The sequence below is a fragment of the Sarcophilus harrisii genome, chromosome 1 (genome assembly GCF_902635505.1).
Source record: "Sarcophilus harrisii chromosome 1, mSarHar1.11, whole genome shotgun sequence".
Classification (NCBI taxonomy): Eukaryota; Metazoa; Chordata; class Mammalia; order Dasyuromorphia; family Dasyuridae; genus Sarcophilus; species Sarcophilus harrisii.
In genome coordinates, this window is record NC_045426.1 from 192,841,237 (window position 1) to 192,867,078 (window position 25,842).

At 32.6% G+C, this 25,842-nt stretch overlaps 1 protein-coding gene across 6 annotated transcripts in view; it reads left to right on the forward strand.

Annotated features, from left to right (window-relative positions):
• LOC100925754 overlaps window positions 1–25,842 on the forward strand; it is a 205,356-nt gene that overhangs the window by 124,088 nt on the left and 55,426 nt on the right. For 5 of the 6 annotated variants that reach the window (XM_031968102.1, XM_031968117.1, XM_031968126.1 and 2 more), the window contains one exon: window positions 9,582–9,812. The exons of the other annotated variant lie outside the window; for it this stretch is intronic. In XM_031968102.1, coding sequence (XP_031823962.1) covers window positions 9,582–9,812 — 231 coding nt within the window. The remainder of the gene's footprint in view (window positions 1–9,581; window positions 9,813–25,842) is intronic. 6 annotated transcript variants of the gene reach the window in all.

A 25,842-nucleotide genomic window follows, 5' to 3' on the forward strand; every position in this document is an offset into this window, starting at 1 on the left:
TAAGTGCCTTGCCCAGGATACATAGTTAAGAAGTGTCTGAAGTCAGAGTTGAACTCAGGAAGATGAGTCTTCTTCATTCCAGGCCTGGCACTCAATCCACTGTGCCACCTAGCTAATTTACTAGAATGGTAAATTAAATCAACATAAATAAAATTTAATTTGGTCAAGACAAATGACATGAAGGAGCAGAGATTATTGACTTTTACCCCTGAGATCCATAGCTTGGGGAGTATAAATATCAATATTTAAAAATAATCTCTGCTTTATTTTTAGCTTTGGGAGAGAAGATAATATGATTCCATTTCTATAACCCAAATTTTTAAGAAGTCCAAGTATTTTGGATGTTATAAGATTTTAATCATTATCCAAATGAACAACATATTCATTTTAAACACTGCCTTGGCACATTTTTGTAAACACATCTGCCCATCATCAGAGACTAAATCTATAAGTTGAATACTTTCTAGTTGCATTTATTACAAGCTGGTTGAAAAAATAGGATCTCAAAGAATTTCTAGGATAAGTACTGGAATGTGTTACACACACACACATATACACACACACACACACACACACACACACACACACACAAAGCCCATCTAGCTTTATTTCCTTATTCTTTTCTGGCATTCCATGTCACTCAACCTCTTGAAAAATTGGTACAAATTTCAGCTTGTTCTAGTTTTCCCCCAATGAATCTCACTGACATTCTTCACTCCTTTATTTAGCACAACCTCCCTTCCTCCCTCTCTCTCTCCCTCTCTTATACTCACACACACATCAACTTTCTCTTCTCATCTATCTAAACATCAAGCAGTTCTATTATAATGAAGCAAAAACATCCTGTCTTCCCTAGACAGATGTCAAGCTATATTCTGACACATATTGAAGGATTTCAAAGTCATAAGCTTTTGATGGAGAATGTCTGTCCTTGTCCTTTCTTAAGATTTAACCATGGGCTACAATTCTGAATGTCTTAGAATTGCCTTGATGGGACATATAACAACAGATGGTCCCTCAGGCAGACTAATCCTATGTTATTTAATACTAAAAACAAAGCTGTCATTTCAGGGAAAACACATTTGTGGAATGACACATAACTGAGGAATTGATGCATAAACATGAAAGAAATGATTTTGAAATATTTGGTTTGAAATTTATTTATGTTTTTTAGTCTAAACATTTGTTGTAAATGATTTAGAATCTTAAAGTAATATTAAGAAGCCCCTCTATCCCAAAGTGCTTCATATAGCACTTAAAAAGAGATACTCCAATAATATTTTTTTCTAATTTTGACTACAATAATATAAATTAAGAATAATAAATTTATTTGGATGGATTTTTCCTATTTTACATATTGTCAAAAAGCGATGTCAAAAAGATATAACATCTTTACAATTTTTAACAATAATTTAAAATTTCCATCTGTTTTAGAATAAAATTAGCTATAAAAAGGGTTAAATTCTTATTCTTTTGACTTTAATTGCTCAGTTTTCAGGAACTCTGTTCTCTTCTCAGAGACTATAGTGTTCCAGGAGTTTTCCTTTAAGGTATGTATGAAAATATTTGTAGTTGCTTCTTGCTCTGTCTTTGAAATATACATCCCTTTGTAAAAATGAATCAATATTAGGTGGTTAATTGGAACTGGGAAGCTAGTAACTGCTCCCTAACTCTAAGAGCCCAAGCTGATGTCAATAGAGAAAAATATCCCCAACCCTCAGTTACCACTTGAAGTCCCCTCCAAAAAAAGTTGGTGTGATTCTGGGAAAGAGTTACGAGCATTTATGCTAGATTTCTTTAACACATTTTATATCCTGATTCTAAATATTTTCACTGGCTATCCCATATGCTTGAAATACTCTCTTTCCTGGCATCTGCCCTTTGACTGGCCTCCTGGCTAGAATCTCACCTTCTTTCAGGAAGTCTTTTCTGTTCCTCCTCAATTTTAGTGGTTTTCCTCTGTTGATGATTTTCAATTTGTCCTGTATATAATGTATGTGTACATAGTTATTTTCATGCTCTCTCCTCAATTAGAGTGGGATTCCTTGAAAACACTCTTACTTTTCTTTGTAATCTTAGCACTTCGTACAGGACATAAAATACAGTAGACACTTGCTATGTGTTCATTTAATGACTGACAGAGGACAGCACTGTACTGGATGTTCTACCATAAAACTAGTTTGTGATTCTGAGCAAATAAAATTTCCAAATTAATTTGTCTATAATGCTAGGAATCAATCTAGATGTCAAAAGACATTATGTGGAATGTTCTTGCTGGCTAATCTCTGGGCACAAGGGGGCAATTGAAAAACTATTTTCAGTATTCTGTCATCATTCCATGAGAGAAAAAGAAAAATTGAAAGAAAAGAAATAAATAATAGTAAAGATGAAGTGCAAGAGGCATTATAGCATAATGAATATATGATAGATCTTGGAGTCAGGAAAACCTGGTAAACAAATAGTCTAGCTTTGTTAATACAGAGTTATGTGATCTTGGGGGAAATTACTTAATTCTTAGTACCTGGGTCAGAAGTAACAAATTCATGGGCTACAGCTCTGCCCGATGTGATCCACAAAACTATCTAGTATGGCCTGATCCAGGTTGAAATGTAGTTGGGAAATGTTTAGTGAAATAAATAAAAATACAGTATAACATAGATATAATGCTAACTTTTGGTTTTCTAAGTCAACATGTGACCATAGGGATCTGTTTTTGACTTTGACCTCAACAATTGCATTTTACAATTCTTTAAGAATTGAGTTGGTGATCTCAGTAGAGGCATTTCATACAAATGAAATAACAAGTCTCAAAACAAAATAAGATGAAATTTTTAAAAAGGTTACCTAGTAAATAAGTAAAAACCATAATAAGAATAAGGGTAATGACAATAATAGCTACTATTAACCAAAATTGACATTTTTATAAAACTTTAAGGTTTACAAAGTGCTTTAAAAATTGTATCATTTTATTCTCATAACAATTCTGGGAGGTAAGTGCTGTTATTATATCTATTTTACAGATAAAGAAATTCAGGAACAGAGAAGTTAAATGACTTGTTTGGGGTCACAGAGGTGGTAAATTTCTGAGATGGGTTTTAAACTCATATCTTCCTGATTCTTGTCCACTACTCTATCCACTGCACCATTCTAATTTGGAAATCGTCTTTAACCAATTCCCAGTTGTTACTCTAGGTGCTTGGCCTGTTTCTTTTTGCTTTCATATCACAAGGTATATCCTTTCTTATAAAGATACTATTCTTTTCAAAGACACTGATTTCTCAATATTTACCCTTCTTGACCACCTTGCAGTCTTTGACATTGTTGATCTCTTTCTTTTCTTCTTCTTCCTCCTCTTCCTCCTCCTCCTCCTCCTCCTCTCTTCTTTTCCTCTTCCTTCTCCTCTTTCTCTTTTTCCTCCTCCTCTTTCTCTTCTTTGCAATCAGGTTTAAGACAGGGTCACACAATTAACCTCTTAATGCTTCCTTCTCTCTAAGGAATCTCTTTAATGATTCCTTCTCTATAGGAAGGAATCTCTTCCTTCATGTAGAAGTTCATGACAATACTTTCCCTAGTTTCTCCTATTAACTACATGACCACCCCTCAGTTTCTTTTGTTGAATCTTCATTCAGGTCATATTAACTTTCCATAGATATCTAGAGGGTCTGTCCTGGATCCTCTTCTCTTGTTTCCCTATGTTATTTCATTTGGTGAGGTCATTAGCTCCCATGTATTCAATTCAAATACAGATGACTTCCAGTCTTGCATCTTCTTTTACCTGGTGGACAGCTCAAACTAGGTATCCCATCAACATTTTAAACTGAAAATGTTTAAAACATATTTAATTATCTTTCCTTCAAAACCCTCTTTCTTACTAATTTTTCTATTATTGTTGAGTATACCATCATCTTCTTAGTAACCTAGATTTTCAAACTACGTCATCCTTAACTCATCTGTCTGTTTCCCATTTTAAGCTATTTTCACTTGTCAAATACTGTCATTTCTACCTTTGCAATTTTTTAAAAAATATGTCCTCTTCTCTCCTTTGACTTTACTACTACTCTAGTGCAGAGGCTCATTGCCTTAGGCCTGGACTACTGAAATAATCTTCTGGTTGTTCTACCTGCCTCAAGCTTCTTTCCACTAAATTTATTCTTATTCATCTATCAAATTGATCTTTCTTTTTTTTTCTTTTTCTTTTTTTTAATTTAATAACCTTTTATTTACAGGTTATATGTATGAGTAACTTTACAGCATTGACAATTGCCAAACCTCTTGTTCCAATTTTCCCCCTCTTTCCCCGCACCCCCTCCCCCAGATGGCAAGATCACCAGTAGATGTTAAATATATTAAAATATAAATTAGATACACAATAAGTATACATGACCAAACCGTTATTTTGCTGTACAAAAAGAATCAGACTCTGAAATATTGTACAATTAACCTGTGAAGGAAATCCAAAATGCAGGCGGGCAAAAATATAGGGATTGGGAATTCAATGTAATGGTTTTTAGTCATCTCCCAGAGTTCTTTTGCTGGGCGTAGCTGGTTCAGTTCATTACTGCTCCATTGGAAATGATTTGGTTGATCTCATTGCTGAGGATGGCCAAGTCCATCAGAATTGGTCACAAATTGATCTTTCTAAGTACAAATCTGACCATGTCACCTTTTCCCACCCTCAGTCAACAAATTGCAGTGGCTTCCTGCAAAATCAGATATAAAATCCTCTGCTTGCCTTTAAAAGGATTTAGTATTCTGGTTTCTTCCTATCTTTCTAGTTTTCTTATATTTTACTTATCCTCATATTCTCTGGAGTCTAGTACAGTGATCTATTTCCTGTTCCTTGAACATAACACTCTATCTCTTGTTGCCAAACATTTTCATTGACTATTCCCTGTATTTGATTCCCTTCTCATCTCTATTTCCAGGTTTACGTGGCTTTTCAAAAGTCTCAGCTGAAGCCCCTCTTTCTACCTTACCTACTCCTTAATTTTAGAGTCTTCCCTCTGAGACTATTCACAATTTATCCTGTTGATGTATATATAATACTTTGCATGTTGTTTCTCCCCATTAAATTTCTTGAACTTATTGAGAGCATTTTGCCTTTCTTTGTATCTTTAGGGTTTAGAAGTGTTTCATACATAGTAGGTACTTAATAAACACTATGCATCTGGCAGAACAAGCATGCAAATTCAGAACTTTCTTTAAAATTTGGTTGTCATCAATCAAGGACTTTTGTAAATCTTTTGAAAGTACAATATAGAATGAATTCAGGATCTATTTAGAACTGTAGAGACTTTATTTGTTATTATTCTGTAAGCTGTAGGTTTGTTAAGTGTTAGGTTTATAGTAACTACTAACCTGTTTGTGTTAATCTATAGTAAACAAGAATTTGTCTGTATTCCTTAGTGGTTGTTCTAAGGAACAGCTTGAAAAATATACCCATGTGCCATGAGTGTCCCATTCCATCTTATAGCACAAACATGGAAAGAAATGTTTTGAATCCACTGTGTACAAACTGAAAAATTCTGAAGTGTGGCACAATGAATGCACTATTTATAAATAGTGGCCTACCCATACTGAAATGAACGGTTTATTTTACTTGTGATGGAATTTATAAATGTAGAATACAAATGGTTCAGAAAGAATTTTATGGATATCTTAACATATGCCAAAGCTTACATGGGTCTACAGTTTAGCAGCAAATTTACAGCTTATAAAGGTTATTTCTTTTACTGATTCTGGCTCAGATGTGCACCCAATATGCCAGAACTATGATGTATAAACTCCATATTTGGAAGATATATAAGAATTTTAGACTCTCATTAGTCCTTATGTTCTCTTTTAGTGTTGATCAAGAACAAAAATTGTCATTTTTCCAGGACTGTTTGAAACTTAATGTCTTTGTATGTGTTCTATGTTCTTTATTATTGTTCATTGAAGTTAGGTTGACTTGGTTTGGATATTGAAGTTATATAGAGGTGTAGCTAAAGATCCTTGACAATTCTAAAAGATTTTTCTGTTTTATTCAAAATGAGTAAATTTTTATCCCCAAGTTATTGGATCTTAATATGTTGAACAATATTACATTTTGAATTCATATTGAAAATAAGAATAAGTAGATCAAATCCATCTTCTTACTTGGGCAAGTATTTATAAAAGAAATGACAATATTTTTGCATCCTCTCTTGAGTTTTGGCAAGATATGGTAGAGTTCACATTACATTTACTAAATGTAGCAAAAAAATCCATTTAAATATGTACTTCTTGAGCACCAACAAGAATAATTACTGTTATATTATTAGGATTATGGTTTTGGTTACAGAAAGAATGAAACCTTTTTCCAGTCTTTAGAAAGTTTTCTCAGATAAATCACAGGAAATTTTACTATTTTCTTTATGAAAAAGTAACAAATAATGACATAAACTGAATTATTATATTACATGGCATGTCTTTGTAATAGTCCTTCCTTCAACATTTCCATAAATGAATCACTTCAGATGTTCATTATAAAAACTGTTCAGTTCACCCTGAAATCTAATAACTGTTTCTCTTAGGTAATATTATTTTTCTTCTCTTTAACTTTTTCTGTGAATAGTAGTCTTAAGTTTATGTAAGTGCATATGGATAGTGCATATATATATATATATGTATAAAACCTTATTAGTTTTTCTGAATTGAAATTGGAAATTTTTCTGCATTTGAATTTGAAATGTAAAAGATTTAAATTCCAAGATTAGGAGGAAAAGTTCTATTTTTCAAGAAACTTCAACAAGGAAATTAAATGGAAAGAAAAAGTCTGGAAAAATAACAAGTTACTTAAGATTACTTCTTCACAAAGAGTTTTATTAAGCATATTGAGCTTATCTATCTGAATACTTTAACTCTTATTGTAATTCTACTGCATTTTTTGTACACAAAAAAAAATGGATGGGTTGTGGATGAATGGAAGCTCTAGAAAAATCTATTACTCCATTGCATATGCAATATCTTTGATACTGATTTTCCTTCTAGTTATACCAGATCTCTTGTTCTAGTGTTCTCCTAAGTTTGTGACAGGACAGCCACCTAAAGTACTGTGTGGCCTTTTCTTGAGTTCTCTTGGAATTTTGAGGATATCAGTGGAACATGTGAATTAGTCATCATTTCTCTCCCTCTCATCATCAGCTCATCTTCTCTTTCTATCATATGTTACCTTCATGATATTATTTAACTCTTATCACCTATTAATTCTTTGTTTGTAATGTACCCATTCATATTTATCTTCCTTCTCTCTATTGTACTTTGGATGATTCTCAAATTCAAGTCTTTAAAGACAATAGTTCCAGGACTCTATGATATGGGTACTAAAAAAGGTCCCTCCCCAAACTTGGTCCCTCTTCTCCTTCTACAATAGCATGTTTGGTGATCTCCAGCTTCCATGAGCTTAATCATGATCTTTCTGCAGATGAGTCTCATTTCTATATATCCTGCCCTAGTCTCACTCCTGAGCTCCAATTCAACACCAGAACCTATACTAAGTCCTAGGCATACAAAAAGAAGTAAAAGATTATGACTAATTGGAGAGACAAATACATAAGCATGAACAGGATATATATAGAAGAAATAGGAAATAATTAACAGAGGCAAGGCACTAGAAGTAAGTGGATTTAAGAAAGCTTCCTCTAGAAGAAGGGATTTAAATTGGTATCTAAAGGAACTCAGGGAATCCAGCAAGCAGAGATGAAGAGGGAGAATATTCTAGGTATGGAGGACAACCAGAAAAAAATACCTGGAGCTGAGAGATGTAATGTTTTGTTTGTGGAGCACCCAGGAGGGCTGGTCATTGGATCAACTAGTAAAAGGCATAAGATGAGTGAAAAAAAGGGAATGCCCAACATACTATTTTGTATTTGTTCCCAGAGGCAAAAGGGAGCCACTGGGATTTATTGAGATTGGGTGTGATAGGGTTGAATCTTAGCTTTAAGGAAATCCTTTAGGTGGCTCATTGAAAGATGGATTGGAAAGATGGGGAGACAGTTGAGGCAGGTAGAATAACCAGTATGCTATTGTAATAGTTCAGGAATGAGTTAACTGAGGCATGCTCCAGAGTGTGGCAGTATCAGAATAAAGGGGTGCGAAGATGAAATCAGTAGGCAATCACAATAGATTGGACATGGGGAGTTGATAATGAGGAGTCCAAGGATGACATCTTGGTTGTGAGCTTGAGGGACTGGAAGAATGATGTCACCCTCTATATTAGTAGAGAGAATAGGAAGTGGGAGAATATTTGGGGGGCAGAATTATAAGGCAATTATTGAATCAGGTCAGGAGGTAGTTCTAGAATTTGAGTTCTGTTAATTGAGAAGAAACTGTAAAGAGTAAACTTGGTTGTTGAAAGGGTTCTTCACTTCTAGGGAAACTAGATTTCTTTCTTCCCTCACTTTCATTGTCTTCGGAATAGTGATACTTGCTTTTTTAGGAGTCACCTCACCTTGCTTATCTAGCATTGAGTAGGTATACAGAATAGCAATGAAATCTCAGCAGAGATGTTGAGTTTGGGGGACAGGGAGCAGAGTGAAGATACCATAAAAAGTGAAAGGTTATTTGGGTCCTTCATTATTTGCCAAGTACCACTTTGACCAATGTCTTCCCATATACTTTTCCCATTGCCATTGTGTTTATTTATCCAATTGTATGCCCATGTTTAGGAGAAATATTTTGGAGCTACTGTTCTTATGATTCCATTTCATTAATGCTTTTGGTTTTAATTAATTGTGGGGTGGAGTAGCTATCCTGGGGATATCTAATCTGCAAATTCAAATTGGGGGATACAGATGTAGAGCAGACATACCAGTTTATCATTGTAGCATATATATATATATATATATATATATATATATATATATATATTTCACTTTTTGTATGTATCATGGTTATGATTTTATTTTTGCACATTTAAATTTTCTTCATGAATTTTGCTTTAAAATGAACTCTAAATCTTTATAATAATCTCTTATGAGTAAAGCATGCTGTCCAACTAACTCTGTGTCCAGCTGGCTAAGGTTTACACAGGAAATGAACACAAGGAAGTTCTGTGGTAGGTATAAGATAAACATGATCCTGTTTATGTTTTGCTGATGTTCTGGTTGTTTAGAAATTAGAAAATTTTTTCTTTCTTCCTTCTTCTTTTCTTTTTTCTCTTCTCTGTCCCTCCCACCCACTTTTATTTTTGCTCTGGGCTGTTCTTTACAAAACCTAACAATCAGGCTAGTCTTCCTTGTAGCTTTGATCTTTTAACAAAATATTTTGTTATAAAAGGCTAAAAGTCTTGCAGTTTGTTGTGTTTCATACTTTGTCAGCTCATACCCCCTCAGCACATGTTATTCACAGATGGTTGAAAACAAAAGAAGAAAGGAAGGATAGAGTGTCTTAAAATTTGACATCTCCCATAATTTCCCATGAGATTGTTTTATAAATATTGGCATACTTTTCCTGACTTTTGCAGGTGCTTAAATAGAACTCTGTGGCCTTTCACCTAGCACAATTAACTTTCTTTTATTTTCAGATGTTTACCATATCTTTTTTCTAACCTTTATTTTCAGAGTGCCCTTGAAACAAAACTTAGCCAGTTGTATAGACACCTGCATGGTATGAGGCAAACACTGAACTTCATTCTAGCCCCAGGACAGGGCTCCCACAAGCAATCTCTGCAAATTCTCCCTACTGCTGTGTATTCTAGGCTGATAAATCAGATGAAGAGATGTAATCACTCTTTGGAGGAATGCTGTAGTGACTTGCTTATTTTGACCCTTGTTGTACCTTCAGCACCCTGGGTGAGTTGAGCTGCAAATCTATTTTTAAAAAACTCAATGTTGATGAATCTCATTTTAAAAAGCTAAAATTTCCGTTTCATTAAGACTGGATGTTTTGGGATTTAATAATGTTTACATTTTGGAAATTTAAATTTAGTATTATTAGGTTATTGCTTACATGTATACTTTATCTTCTTAATCAATTATACATTTTTGCATTTTGCATTTAAAGTAGCTAAGATAATTTAAATTGAATTATGATCTAATCTTTTCATCAATGTGACATACTGTGTAATGTCTCCAGATGTAGTCAACTCCATTGATGTCATTTCATAGAGTCAAATTTTAATTAAAACAGTGCCCAGACTTTTTGAGTTCAATTACTTCCTTTATTATTGTTTCACAAATTTGTAGATTTTCCATACACTAAGAAGCTAATTTGATTAGTAGTAACTTCAGAAACTTTGTAGCTGTTCACCAAAGATGCAGTTACATGGATTACTTAAGGTCAGAATGGATGGGGATTTGAGGATATCTGTAGAAGCATGGTCAGGTAGGACCTGGTTCTAGGCAGAAAGAGGGTGTCAGATGTATTTTAAGTTAGGAGAACAAGGCTCTCAATCCTAAACATTTACTTGATGAATTTAGTTTATTCTTACATGCATCATATGTTTCTAATCATGTTTCTTGGTTCATCTTGGCTTTCTGAGGACTAGAGCTACTTCTGTGTAGTATGACAACCTCCAATAAATTTATAATAGGTTTCACATATTTGGTAAAGCTAAATCTATAAAAACAGACATCTACAAATTATACTGTATTGTTTCATCTAATATACATTACCCTCCAGTGTTATTTGCATGAAAAAGTGACTAAAAATTGAATTGTCAATGTGTTATCTCAACTATTTCAAATATTTTAATGGAAGATAACCCCCAGATTTAGCAAAGTAAGATAGTGGCTGTCCATATCATTAGGTATATTTGGGGTATATGCAGCTGAGTTTGAGACATATGTCTATAGAGGAGGAGCTGGTATCTTGAGATGAAGAACCTTAAGAGCAAAAGCAGAAAATAGGGGAAAAAAGGGGGAGGATTATCAGAGCTGGGATGAATCAAAAGTATGTTGGGCTGATGGCTGATTGAATGTGTCAGAAAAAAAGTTAGACATTTTCTATGAGCAGAGCCTTGTAGTATATCAATCAGTGTGATCAACAACATCACATGCTGCAGAGAGTTCAAAATAGATTAGACCTGAGAAAAACTGATCAGATATGTCAATTAAGAAACTATTAACAAAAGCAGTAAGGATAGAGCACCAGTTCTAGAATCACTAGGACCTGAGTTCAAATGTGATATCAGACATTTGACACTTACCAGTTATGTGACTCTGGGCAAGTCACTTAACCCCAATTGCATCAACAGAAAAAGAAAGAAAAAAAAAATGAGGAAGGAGGGAAGGAAGGAAAAGAAAGAAAGAAAAAGAAGTCATTGAAAATTTTGGAGTGAGATTTAAGTAATAAGTTTGCAAGATTGCAAAGAGGTGAGGGGTGAGAAACTAGGAAGCAGAAGAAACAAGTGTTAAAAGCTTTTTTTGTAGAAGCATGGTTGCTGAAGTCAGGAGAGATATATACTGATAGCTTGAAGGAATAGTAGGGTTCAAGTAAAGTTTTTTTTTTTTTTAAGAATATGACAAACTAGTAGGATGGATTTGTAGGAACCAGTAAGAAGGGAGAAGCTGAAGATGGAAAGGAGGATAATTATGGAGTAAATCTGCTGATGAAACCAGGAAAAGATGGAATCAAGGTACCTGTAGAGAGGTTGATCTTGACAAGGAGAAGGGCCAACTTTTCATCAAAGGCTGGATTAAGAAGGAAGATAATAAAGGTAAAGTAAAATGTTGGAAAAGAGAATGGTAGGGGGAATAACATTTATGACTTTTGAGATTTAGAGTAGAGGAGGAAGAGGACATGTAATGTAAATTGCCTCTGTTTTCTAAGTAAAATATGAGGCATGATCTGTGGGAGAGGATAGGGATAGGGAAGAGAAGAGGTTTGGAACAACTGTTATGTAGGATGTAATAGAGAATTATTTAGGAAAAGTAGAAGGATTGTCTTCCTGCTTTGAGGGCCTAGTTGAGATTATTTAACACATTTTCAGTGGATAGAGTTGGTAGGGTTATGTGATTTCCTCTAGTTGCAAATTTTTAATCAAGTTGATAGGTTCCCTTATTAACCTAGCTGCATTGATTTTGTTCATGCAAAATTTTTTCAATTTAATATAATTGAAATTATTTTTCTTTTGTGATCTTCTCTATGCTGTATCTTGTTAGGGATTTTCTCTCTAAGAAGATATTAGATGGTTTTGCAAAGCTTTTTTCTTTTTTCTTTTTTTTTTTTAAACTCTCATTAATTATAGAGGTAGATTGGTAGGGAGGGAAGGGAAGAAAGATATTTGAAAATAAAGTTGACATAAAAGTATAAATAAAAATAAAATAAAATCAGGTAAAACAGATAATAATTTTTAGGCAAAAGTCTTAAAAATCTCCTTAGCCATAGCTATGACAACTTCTTTATTGTCTTCTATTTTTTCCCTCATAGTGTGATCTTTTATAATTAATGTCAACCAGAGAATTCTTCCTAAAATTACTAATGTTCTTAGATTTGCTGAAGACTGGGTTAATAAGTTTATTTTTTAAATTTCTTCCATATATAATCTGTTTCATTGACCTACTTTTATATATTTTAATCACTGTGGGATATTTTTGATTATTGCTGTTTTGTAGTTTAGTTGGAAGTCTGGAAATTTTCCTTTTCTATTTTCTCATAATTTTTAGTTTCCTCCAAAAAATTTCCCTTGAGTTTCTAGATCTTTTATCCTTCCAGATGAATTGTATTATCATTTCCTCTAACTCTATAAAATTGGTTTTTAATAGTATTCTAAAATAACGCTAAATCTATAAATTAATTTTGTTGTAATAGCTTGTTCCAGTTATGAGCATCAACTGCCCCTCTTCCTTATTTCTTTAAGAAATATTTGATAATTGTATTTATTTTGGTCTTGAATATGTCTCTGAAGATTGGATCCAATAGGTTTTATATATTAGTGGTTATTTTGAATGGAACTTCCTTTTCTATTGTTTCATCACAATTTTTTTTTTTTTTTTTTTTTTTTTTTTTTTTTTTTTGCTACGTAGAAAAGCAGTTAATGTTTGTAAGGTTTATTTTGTATCCTGTTCCTTTACTGAAGCTATTAATCATATTTCAATTACCTTATTTTCTGATTTTCTATGGTTCTGTACTTTGAGTAAAACATCATGTCATCACAAAGAGGCATTGCTTTATCTCTTCTTTGTAGCTTTAATTATTTTCTCTTCCTCAAATAGCATTCCCAGAACTTTGTCAAATAAAGGGTAGGTAGGTAAAAAAAAGTAGGTAAAAGGGAGCATTTTGCTCATATATTTATTAAGAAAGGTTTTTTAAAGTATTTTTTCCATTGCATATAATACTAATCTTTAATTCTTTCCATCTTTTAATTTTTTCCTTTTTAAAATCAAACTTCAAAAGGTTATTTTATGCCTTTACATAATATTTTAAAGCAAAAATGAAATACCTTATAATTTTTTTCTGCATCTATTGATGTAACTATGTGGTTTTGAATAATTTTGTTTTTTAGTAAAATTAGTTTTTTTTTTTCCTGATGTTGAACTTTTCTTCCATCCCTAGTATAAATCCACTGTAATCATAATGAATAATTTTGGGACTATATTGTTATAGACTTTTCTAAGTTCTTAACTTAAATTTTGAAGTGAATTTCATTAATAATATTGATCAATAATTTTCTTTATTTGACTTATCATTCCCTGGTTTAGGGATCAAGACATACCTATATCATTAAAAAAGTTAGGTAGAATATTTTATTTTTCTATTTTTGAGAATAATTAATATAGCATCGACTTTTAAAAATATCTCATGGAATTTGCCTGTAGATACATTTGAATCAGTTTTTTCTTTGTTGTTGTTCCTTTCAGTTATTTCAATTTAGTTTCCTGAAGTTGTTTACTACCTCTATTTGATATTCTATTAATTTGAATATTTTACATATTTGTAATTAATTCTTGATTTCTTTTGTCTTCAGTTTTGCTGGCCTAAAGCTATATACAGAACTGAAAATTTAAAATATATAATAGGTTCTGATAATTTAAAATTTTTCTTTTTTCTTTCTTGTAATTTGCGTTGTTCCTTTTTCTATTTTGGGAATTTAATTATTCTTCCTCTTATTTTTTACCAAGTTTGGTAAATTTTTAATTGTATTAAATCAAATATTTTTTAATTTTTTAAAAAATAATTTCTATAGTCTTTTTCCTAGTTTATTTCTGCTCTAATTTTAAAGATTCTTTAATACTTTGATGCTAATCCATCCCTATAGATTCCTATTTACTCCACCCCAAATTACATACTATATATATGTATATATATGTATGCATTTATATATAAAGATTTTCTTTCAGTGAAATTCTCATTTAATTTATATGTTTTAGGTAACATTAGTATTTAAATTTTGCTGAAAATCATGTCCAGGACTCTTCTGAGTCCAGGCCCACCTTATCAGTTAACTACTGGACATCTCAACTGGGACATCCCATAGGCATTTCATATTCAAGTTTCCAAAAGAATTCATTTTCTTCCTCATCCCCCAAATCCATACCTTTAATTATCTTCCCTCTATTACTGGCAAGGGCATTATCATCTTTTCCTTTGCCCGGATTTGTAATCTCAGATTTATCTCTGACTCTTTTCTCTTCCTTATAACTCAATGCAACCAATTAACCAATTTTATTGATTCTACTAGTATAATGTCTCTCTCATCCAAGCCTTTTATTTTTCTGCACTTAAATACATGTCTAATACTCTGGTTTATGATGTCATTATCTATTGCCTAGATTTCTGCAATAACCTTCAAATTGTTTCCCTTTTCTCTATTCTCTCTCTTCTCAAATCTACCTTCTATATACCTCCATACTCGATAAAAATTGTTATTCCTGAATTATAAATCTAATCATGCCATTGTCTTGCCCAGAAAGCTTCAGTGTATGTCTACTTTTAAGATAAAATAGAAACTTTTATTTTTGTCTTATTCTTTGTGTTAGATCACATTGCTTGCTGCTGAATTGGTGCTTGGTAAATGCTATTGAATTAAATCAATAGTTTGTTTACTCCTTTTGAAGGAATTATATTTTTAGTGCTGTGCAGATGATATACTGTTCAAGCTAATGAAGTGTTAGAAATCATGCTATTATTTGATGCCTTGAAAAACAGTAATTTTTATATTTAAGCCCTACATTCAAAAATAGTTAAACATTTTGCAACTCAACATACTTTGTTATTAACAGCAATTAACAATTTTAACAATACTTTGTTAATGTAAGGATGCCTTTTAATCCTATTGCTTCATTATCTCCCACTTTGTTTAGACATGATTCATAGAACGTGATACATAAGAGCACTAATATTGTGCCTTTCTGCATTTATCTTTCTTCCTGATATTCGGTTCATACTTTGTTCTGTATCCAAATAAAAATCCTGTTTTTTATCTTTGCCTTTATTTCTGTAACAGTTGGACTAATGTGGCATTTAAGATTAAATGTAATAATTTTACCTAAATACATTCAAAATTTAAAATTCTGTTTCTCTTTTAGAAAAAATATTTTAGAATATTTTAAGGGATGATTTAAGGGCAGTTTAGTACTGCAATGGATAGAAAACTGGAACTGGAGTCAGAAATTGTTGCTTAGTCATTCATTCATAGCCAACTATTTGTCACCATATGAACATATTAGGCTCTTCAGTTCTCCACTATTTCTTGAAGTCTGTCCAACTTCATATTCATTGTTTCCATGACACAGTCTATCCATCTCCTCCTCTGCTATTTGCCTTTCCTTTTGTCTTCAATTTTTCCCAATATTAGGGCCTTTTCCAATGAATTTCAGCTTCTTATTATGTAACCAAAGTATTCCAACTTCATCTTCATTATTTAATCTTCTAGTGAATAGCCTAAATTAATTTCTTTAAGTATTGACTGATTTGATCTCTTTGCTGCCCAAGGGTCTTTCCGAAGTTTTCTCCAACATCACAGTTCAAAAGTGTTGATTCTGCAGCACTCAGGTTTTCTTAAAGTTCAACTTTCACAGCCATCCTTTACTACTAGAAAAACCATAGCTTTTACTATACAGAGTTTGGTTCTGTGACATCTCTGCTTCTTGGCATGCTGTCCAGATTTGTTATAGCTTTCCTTCAAAGAAACAAGTGTCTTTTAGTTTTAGGGTTGCAGTTGTAGTCTAATAGTTATCTTTGAGCCCAAAAATATAAAATTGGATGTTGCTTCCATTTCCTCTCTTGCTATTCCCCAGGAAGTGACAGGACCAATTGCCAAGATTTAGTTATTTTGTATGTTCAACCTTCAAACCAGCTTTTACCTTCTCCTCTTTCACTCTGTTTAAGAGGCTTCTTAAATAACCAGCAGGATGATTTCAGAAAGGCCTGGAGAGACTTACATGAACTGATGCTGAGTGAAATGAGCAGCATCAGAAGATCATTATATATTTCAACAACAATACTATATGATGATCAATTCTGATGGACGTGGCCCTCTTCAACAATGAGAGGAACCAAATCAGTTCCAATAGAGCAGTAATGAATTGAACCAGCTACGCCCAGCGAAAGAACTCTGGGAAATGAATATGAACTACTACATAGAATTCCCAATCCCTCTATTTTTGTCTGCCTGCATTTTTGATTTCCTTCACAGGTTAATTGTATACTATTTCAAAGTCCGACTCTTTTTGTACAGCAAAATAAATGTTTGGATATGTATACATATATTGTATTTAACTTGTACTTTAACATATTTAACATGTATTGGTCAACCTGCCATCTGGGAGAAGGGTTGGGAGGAAGGAGGGAAAAAATTGGAGCAAAAGGATTTGCAATTGTCAATGCTGAAAAATTACCTAGGGATATATCTTGTAAATAAAAAGCTATAAAAAAGAGGCTTCTTAATTCCTCTTCATTTTCAGCCATCAGAGTGGTATCATCTACACATCTGAGATTGTTATTTACCCCCGGCAACCTTAATCCCAGCTTTTGATTTATCCAACCTGCCATTTCATATGATGTATCTACATATAAATTAAATAAATAAGTTGACACTCTATAACCTTGTTGTACTTTATTTCCAATCTTAAACTAATCAGGAAAACCAGAGTTCAAATCTAACCTTGAAAACTTATTAGTTATATGACTTGAACAAGTCATTTAATTTCATTTGCCTCATTTTCTCCATCTGTAAAATGATCTGGAGAAGAAAATGGTAAACCAATCCACTATCTTTGCCAAGAAAACTCCAAGTGGGATCATAAAGAATCAGACGTGACTGAAATGATTGATGATTTAGTGAAAAGAGCATTGTCATCCTCAAACCAGAAAATTTGTGTTTGAGTCCTGGCTTTGTTATTTATTAGCTATATGATCTTATGAAAAGTTATGCTTTCTGCCATTGTACCATAACTTTAATATTAGGGTGTTGGAGTAGATGAGCCTTTGCAGATCTAACATTCCTATTTTTGTTGTTGAATCATTTCATTCATGTCTGACTTTTCATGACCCCATTTGGGGGCTTTCTTAGCAAACATGCTAGTGTGATTTGCCATGTCGTTCTCTAGCTAATTTTAGTGGATAAGGAACCAAGGCAAATGGGTGAAGTGATTTGCCCAAGGTCACACAGATATGAGACCGAATTTGAACTTGTTAAGATGAGTTTTCCTGGTTCTAAACCTACTGCTCTTATCTACTGTATCACCAGCTGCCAACATTCCTATAGATCCATTAAATTGTGATCCAACATCTGTTGAATCATAGATCCATGAGATAGCAGAAACTTTAGAAATCATTTAAGTCAGCCTTTAATTAAAGCAAGAATTCCTCTATTTATGTCCTTGACAAAAGTTTTCCATATTTTGTTGGAACAACTTAATTGACAAAAATTTTCTACTTCATTAGAAAGCCTATTCTACCTTCATTAATTGCCCATATTTGATTTTCTGCAACTTCCCACCATTGCTCTTAATTTTGCCTTTTAAAAAACAAATTTAATTTTTTTCTCATATAAAGGCTCTTTCAGAATGTTAAGATCTCTGTCATCCCTAAACCTTCTGATATTTAGGTTAAATATCCCAGCTTTCCTTTATCCATTTCTTGTAATACTTCATGTAGATTTCTTTTCCCATTCTCATTGCCTTCCCCTAGACTTATTCCAGGTTGTCAATACCTTTCCTAAAATTTGGTATCCAGAATTAGATACTATAATCCTGTTAGTTCAGTCTAAGCTTGCAGTAGCTTATTGGGTTATTTTATTGGATTGTTGAACTTGCAGTCCACTAGAATACTCAGGTTCTCTTCAGAGAAAATATTGCCTAGATATAGTGTCCTATCCTGTACATGAAGTTGATTTTAAAAATGCAAATGTAAATATTTACGTTTAAATATTTAATTTTGTTATCTTTTATTTAATTTATTGTTTTGGATTGCTGAAAAAATTTTGAATCCTTGAACTTTCATTCAGTAAATTAGGCATAGCTCTGTCACCTGCAAACCTAGATAAGGCAGCTCTCTGCCTTTTGTAAGTTACTGATAGAGATATTAAGCTGCCAACATTCACATTATCAATATTTCAAAGATTGTTTATATCAAAAATTATTACATAAAAAGCCACAGTGACATACGAGATAAAAATTTCTTTCTAAAGTTGTAGATTTGATATTTTTGTCAATAAAAATACTTTATTTTAAACTCAGCACAACTACATTTCTTAAGACCTCAGAGAATAAATGTAGTTTTCCATCATGCTATAAATTTCTTAGCTTGTATAAATTTATAAATTTCTTATAAAATTTTCATTGAAAACATGATAAATTACAACCATCATAAAAGCTACTTTAAAAATTAAATATAGCTTAGATCCTTGACTATGTTCAAGAAAATGAATTTAATTTATTTCTGATTAGATAAATTTAAACTAATCCTTTAGACAATTCTGCAACTTTATTAAAAGAAAACATATGAGACATGGCAAGATTATGACTTTTTTTAACAATTGTGTAATAACTTTTAGATAAGATTTATATTAAAATGTTTTTGAAGTAATGTCTCTGCAAAACATAAACATAGTACATTATTGTTGTTAATGCATTTAATATTTAGTAGCATTAACTTCTTGCATTGAGATAACATATACAGTCAAAATTTTAATCCTCTTTTGTATATAGATGATCCATTCTTCTTCCAGATTGGGTTGTATTTGGCAGCCAGAGAACCTAGGTTTGAATTTTAACTATACCCTTTATATCTATTCAACCCTTCTGAGCCTGAATTTTGTCACATGTAAAATGGGAATGTTGGACTAAATGATGTTTTAAGTCCCTTCCAGACTCCAAATCTATGATTCTATGGGTTATAATTATAGCACTGATATTTCTTTTAAGTCTTATGTCTTTATTATTGCTGGGTATTTCCACTTGGATAACTGTTGCTTCTTCAAATGCAACAACATGTCTGAAAACTCTTTTATTTTTCTCCTCAAATTGATTTCTCTATTTCTTTCAATTGTTTATGCTCTGTTAATAGTAACCTGTATTGTCCCATATGCCAAAAGACAAAGTCATTTGTAATCAATCAACAGGCAGATCAACCAGCAGGCTCCTGCAAGAGTAGTCTATGTTTGAGGAGATGAGAGCATACACTGTAGTGGTGGCAGAATCCAAGGGACAAGAAATATTTTATAAGTCAAATTGATAAGTCTTGGCAACAAATTAGAAATGAGGGAAGGAAAGATAGTGAGGAGTTGAGGGTGACATTTAGGTTGTGATCCTGAGGAACTGGGAATATGGTGTTTCCCACAACAGTAATAGGAAAGTTAGAAGGAGGAGACCTGGGTTTATGGGGAAAGATAACAAGTTCAAGTCCTCTATCTGAAAAATTAATTTGTTATCTAGACTATAACATAAGCTCTTGGTGCTCTAGTCAACTCTTAAGTAATACATTTCAGAGAAGATTTAAACCTGATTTCGTAGTGAAAATCACATTTTAGTCTTTATCCTGATTCATTGTCTGTAAGCATTATGTAGTTTCCCTAATTATCTTGTCTTAACCACATCTGATTTTACTTTTTCCCTGTATAAGATCATAAATTTTTTGGATTACACATAATAGATACTACTCTAACATTTTTTTAAAATAAGTTTTTATTGATATTTTCTGTTTCTTATATTATCATAGTTATCCTAAGTATCCATCACTCTTTCTCTCAAATTCAGAGTATATGAGGATTTTCTTTTTAACAATGATTCTTTGGAGTTAAGTCCATTAATGGAATCTCCAGATCAAAGGACATGGAGATTTTAGTTATTTTGTTTCCATAATTCCAAATGACTTTCCAAAATGGTTGTGCTATTTCACAGCTCTACCAATAATGTGTTAGTGTGCCTATCATTCCAAATTCCTTTGCAACATTAATTATTGCCATTTTGGGGATCATTTTATTTTCCAGTTTTGCTAATTTCAGAATATGAGGTGGAACTTTGGGGTTGGTTTGATTTGCAATTTTCTTATGATTAATGATTTTGGAGCATTCTTTCATAAGGTTATGAACACTTTGCAATTCTTTTGAGAGATGTTTGTTCATGTTCTTTGACCAGTAATTGGGGAATAGCTGTGTGTGTGTGTATGTACAGTGCACCTATGCATATACACACGTGTATACGCATATAAACACACATATATATGTATGTGTACCCACTTACATGTACATAGACACATAAAGTATTTATATATCTTGGATACCAAAACCTTATTGGAGATATTTGATACAAAAACTTTTATTTCCCTTTTAGACCACTGCCCTTTTTGTCCTAGTTAAATTAATTATATTTGTATAAAATCTTATTCAGTTTCATTTAATTAGTTATCTTTTGTAAATATGTCTATCTCTTGTTTACTTAAGGATATGTCTCATAATCCCAGCTATGAGAAGTATATAATCTGTTTTTCTTCTAATTTACAGTACATTTATTTGTAGTATCTCTGTACACTATACATATTATAAAAGTTCTACTTATTACTGAGAAATATTTTTTTTATCATTTTGCTGTTTCATTTAGAAAATATCATTAATCTTTTAAATCCAAATAATAAAAGATTATACTTTAATCTCCAGCAATTTTTTCGGTGCCATTTTTTTCTTTTTCTTTATTTCTATTAGACTTATCCAAAACTAAGATAGGGATATTGAAGTCTTTTGTCACTATCTTGTTACTATCTTTTAGCTCAGATAATGTTTCCTTTAAGTATTTGCATTCTACGACATGTGCAGCTTTTAAGTTTATTATTAATTCTGGTTTGTTGTCTATAGCTCCTTTTAGCATGCTATAGTTTCCTTGTTTCTTCCTTTTTATTTTTTGAATGTTTGTTTGCTCTGTGCTTCTGGCTTTTTTTTCCATTCACCTGATGCATAGTAATTTATTTCTCATTCTTTCAGTTTTGTTTTATGTAAGTTTTTTTTTTAATATTTTTCTTGAAAGCATCAGATTGTAGGGCTTAATTTCTTGTTGAATCCGTCAATCTTTCTCATTTTGTTGATTTGTTTCATCTACTTATATTTAAAGGGCTAACTTGGGTATGTATTTTCTTCCATTTGTTCCTAATATTGATTTTTTCAAGTTATGATTTCTCCCCCTGCTATTATAATTATAGTATTGTGCTCCTTCAGTTAACTTTATCTTAATCTTTTTTAAAGGTAGTTCTTTCCTTTATCCTTGATTCTCTCCCCTTGTCTATTTCCCCTTTCCCTTTGGAGTTTTACTAATTAGTTGCTTTTTCTCTCTTGCTTTTATCTGATATAAAATTCTTCACATTTCCCCCCTATCATTTAGTCAAATGGATTAGCTCTTCCTCTCCTCCCCTTCAACTAGTCCTAATCATTAGTTTTTAGATTTATCATTTTTATTAAAGCTTTTTATTTACAAAACATATGCATGAGTAATTTTTCAACTTTGATCCTTGTGAAACCTTCTGTTATAAATTTTTCCCTCCTTCCCCCCACTCCTACTCCTAGATGGCAGGTAGTCCAATACATGTTAAATATGTTAAAATATATGTTGAACCCAATATATGTATGCATTTAAATTTAATTTTTTAAAAATGGTTTCTCTCATTTTCTTCATTATCTGTCCCCTGTGTCTACTTTCAACCTTTATTCTCTAATTCATTACCCCTGTAATTATCTGGTCTTTTTTCTATTCTCTATGCAATCATAATGTCCATGGTATCCCATCATTCTCCCTTCTAGGAACTTTTTGCCCCTGAATTGTTTATCTTTCCTCATGGATTCCTCTTTTTCATTGGGCCTCACTCCCAGAATAATTAAATTATTATAAGGATGCTGTACCATGTAGGGATCCTTTTCCACCACATCCCTAATTATGAAGCCCCCTACTGATTTATACTTTACATTGGTTACCATTTTTCCCTCATTTGCCTCAAATTCTCCTCCCTGAGTCCTTGCTCTCTCATTCTTACATGAGTCAGTTGCCCCCAGAGTTCCAATTCCCCTCCCTGCTCCTCCCAAGAAGGGATAGGTATATTTTTAAAGCACTAAATGCCCATAGGAGCTTTTCCTTATTAATCTATAAAATCTCTTCTCTTTCTGAAACCATAAGGGTCACCTTCCCCTCACAGCTAGCCTTTGATTTGACCCAAGCACATTGCATATTCCCTTTTATATTTCTCCTCTTCCCTCTTTCACATACCTTACAATTTTGTAATATAGTCTTACAAAAAAACCAAAACATAGATTCATCTGTAGGCAAAAATATCACCAAATTCTGTATACAAATGCCCCAGACCTACCTTTCACTGTTACCTCAAATGGATTTCCACCTTCACACTTGTCTCCCAGGGTCCATTTAGAATAAAGTTGTTTATTAGTCTTTCTACTGTCATTCTGTTGCTGTTGCAGCCTTACCTATATCATTTATTCACCTCTGCTACATTTCTATTGTTTGAGGTGTTCAGAAGTTAAATATTTTCTTCAGTTCTGGTTTCTTTCTAAATATGTTTCAAATGCCTTTTTTTGATTGAATCTTTTTGTCATTTATTATTAAGTTCAGATTTGCAAGGTGGGCTATCCTGGGCTACATACTGAACAATACATTATTCCACTCCCTTCTGTGTGCTGGCATTTCTTGGTGTGGGTACAAAATAGTCTTATATTATTCAAATTTCCTTTACTTTATATATAAAAATATTTCTCTTCATCAATTGCAGAACTTGTTTCTGAATTGAATTACTAAACTGAACCATTAAGTGTCTTGGAGTTTGCAGCTTTGTTTCTCTTTCCTCTCTCCCAATATGTGAATTATTTTAATTATATTTCCTGCCCTACATTCACAAGTTTGGGGGAAGATCTTTTCTATTTTTTCTGATGTTATGATGTTAAAGTTTTTGTTCTGTGTTCTGCCAAGAAAACTATGATCCTAAGGTTGTATATATGCATCTTGTCTTTAAGATTAGTGTATTTTGCTTTCAGATGAGCATACACTCTCTTAATGTTACTGATCTCTCCTCTTCCTGATTGTCCTTTATTTCTGTATATTTGCATTCTCAATCTATTGGTTTCTTTTTTTTCCGAGACATGATTACAGATTCTAGTTTTTCTATTCTCCCCGTTATTTTTGCCATATAGACTTCAGATTCTGTTTTCATAATTCTCATTTCTCTTTTGAACTACACAGAAAGTGTCTTGTGTTTTCATGTTTTCATACTCTACAGGGGTCTCTGAATCATCAAATTTTGGATTATTTTCCTTTGTTTTGCAATATTTATTCATTTTCTGTTTTCATTTGATTGCTTATTTCACCTGAATTTATTTGCTAGATCTGGATGTCATGTTTTTTTTTTGTTTTTTTTTTTTTGTTGTTATTTTTTTTCCCCTGTTGACTTATCCATTTATGTTCAAGTAAGTTTTCCTTCCTGAGCTCTTCAGTAATTTTAGTCTTATTTTTAAAAATTTCTATTTACCCCCCTATTCACTTTCTGACTTCCTCCTCTCTGAAGTGACTTACTTGTTTATTCTTCATTCTCAAAAACAAACATGACAACAGGAAAGTGATGCCATGTCAGACAAGTGAATTGGATTTGAATGAGGAGGGCTGGGCTTTTTACCAACCTCACTGTCTTCTCTGGAGAAATCCAATGGTTAGATATAGATTAGAATGACTGGAGATGGCCCTGGATACTTTGGAAGACCTTAGCTTTTTTAAGCTAATGTCTTTAATAGGTCTCTGTTAATTGAGACAACTGTTCATTAGTGATGATTAATGAGAAGGAAGGAAGGATTGAAGGAAGGAAGAAAGAGGAAAGAAGGGAAGGAAGGAGGGAGGAAGGAAAGAAGAAGGAAAGAAGGAGGAAGGAAGAAAGAAAGAAGGAACAAAAGAAAGAATGGAGGGAAGAAGAGAGGAAGGAAGGAAAAAAAGAAGGAAACCAAAAGAAAGGATTAGTATTTTTACATTCACTCTGAGGCAATCTGGGCCAAAATGGAGATGGAGTGGACTTGGTCTGTTGCCTTTTTTAGCTAATCAACGAGAGCCAGAGTTATCTGGATTTTGAAGTATGGTCCTTAAGAAAAAAATCTAGCCCACGAACCCCAAAAAGGGGAGAAAAGGAGGAAGAAGCTGGCTAGTTAGCTGTGTTGCCAGGACTTCAGTGGGACAGCTTGTTCTCCTCTCACTCTGGGCAATTCAATATTCATTAGCCTAGATCTCTGCCTCACATGACTTTTACATGGTCAGAACTGATTTCAGTTGCATCTCATATTCTTTTTCTTTGGCTTAATAGAATGATGATCTTCTCTTTCTGGCTCCCTCAGTTCTCTGACCTAGCACACAGCAATCTAGAGCTGTTAATCCTTCTCCTAAAGCTTCTGTCTTTCTTAATTGCTCTTCCTACTTCTTGCCCTTGTCTATTTGTAGTTTTTTTTTTTTTTTAATTACTCAGACTCCCATAATACTCCCTGGATCAGCTCAGAAAGATGGAGAGATTTATGCAAAACCTTTTACTGCCATACTTCAATGGTAGCGCCATCTTTTTTTTTTTAAATTGTTTAATCATTCCTCCATTAGAATTCTCTTGTCTTTAATATTCTTTTTCTAAGGTAAATTATTTCTAAAATAAGGGTAAATTATTCTTCGTGGTAAGGACAAGCCTTCTGGTCTGTTGTATTTAAAGTTTTCCTTACCTTTACCATATTATATAATTTTCTTTGATTCTCATGATCAGCATTTTAATATATTAATTATCATGCTGTGCTGTATTGAGATCTGTTGAGCAGGTGTTTTGTTCCAAACTTTTGGGCTTGAATTCTTGGGGTTACTTTTTCCATTCTTTTCTTCTTTTCCTCTACCCTAGGGAGCCACTTCTCATTTCTAGTTATTTTCAGTGTACCTACTTATGAGTTCACCTTCCCCCACTTCTAAATCACTGCAATTGTGAGGAAATTTTTTCTTTTTACCAAAATTACTAGAATTATGTTGGACTTAGAAGTAAATAGACTCTGAGAAAGTGCCTGAGGAATTATCTTGTGAATTTAATCAGTGAGCTTTGGTGGATTTACTTTCATATCTATTTTGATTGTTCAAAAGTCTTTTGCTTCCTTCATAACTCATATATATATATATATATATATATATAATCACAACTAAGCCTATAGCCTATACATATATATATATATATATATATATATATATATAGGCTTAGCTGTGATTATATATACATAAATATGTGTGTGTGTATAGCTGCAAATTTTGTACATATATGTATGATTTGGACTGTGATTATATATACATAAATATGTGTGTGTGTGTATAGCTGCAAATGTTGTACATATATGTATGATTTGGACAGATACAGCTGTATAAGACACATATATACATATATATTATATAT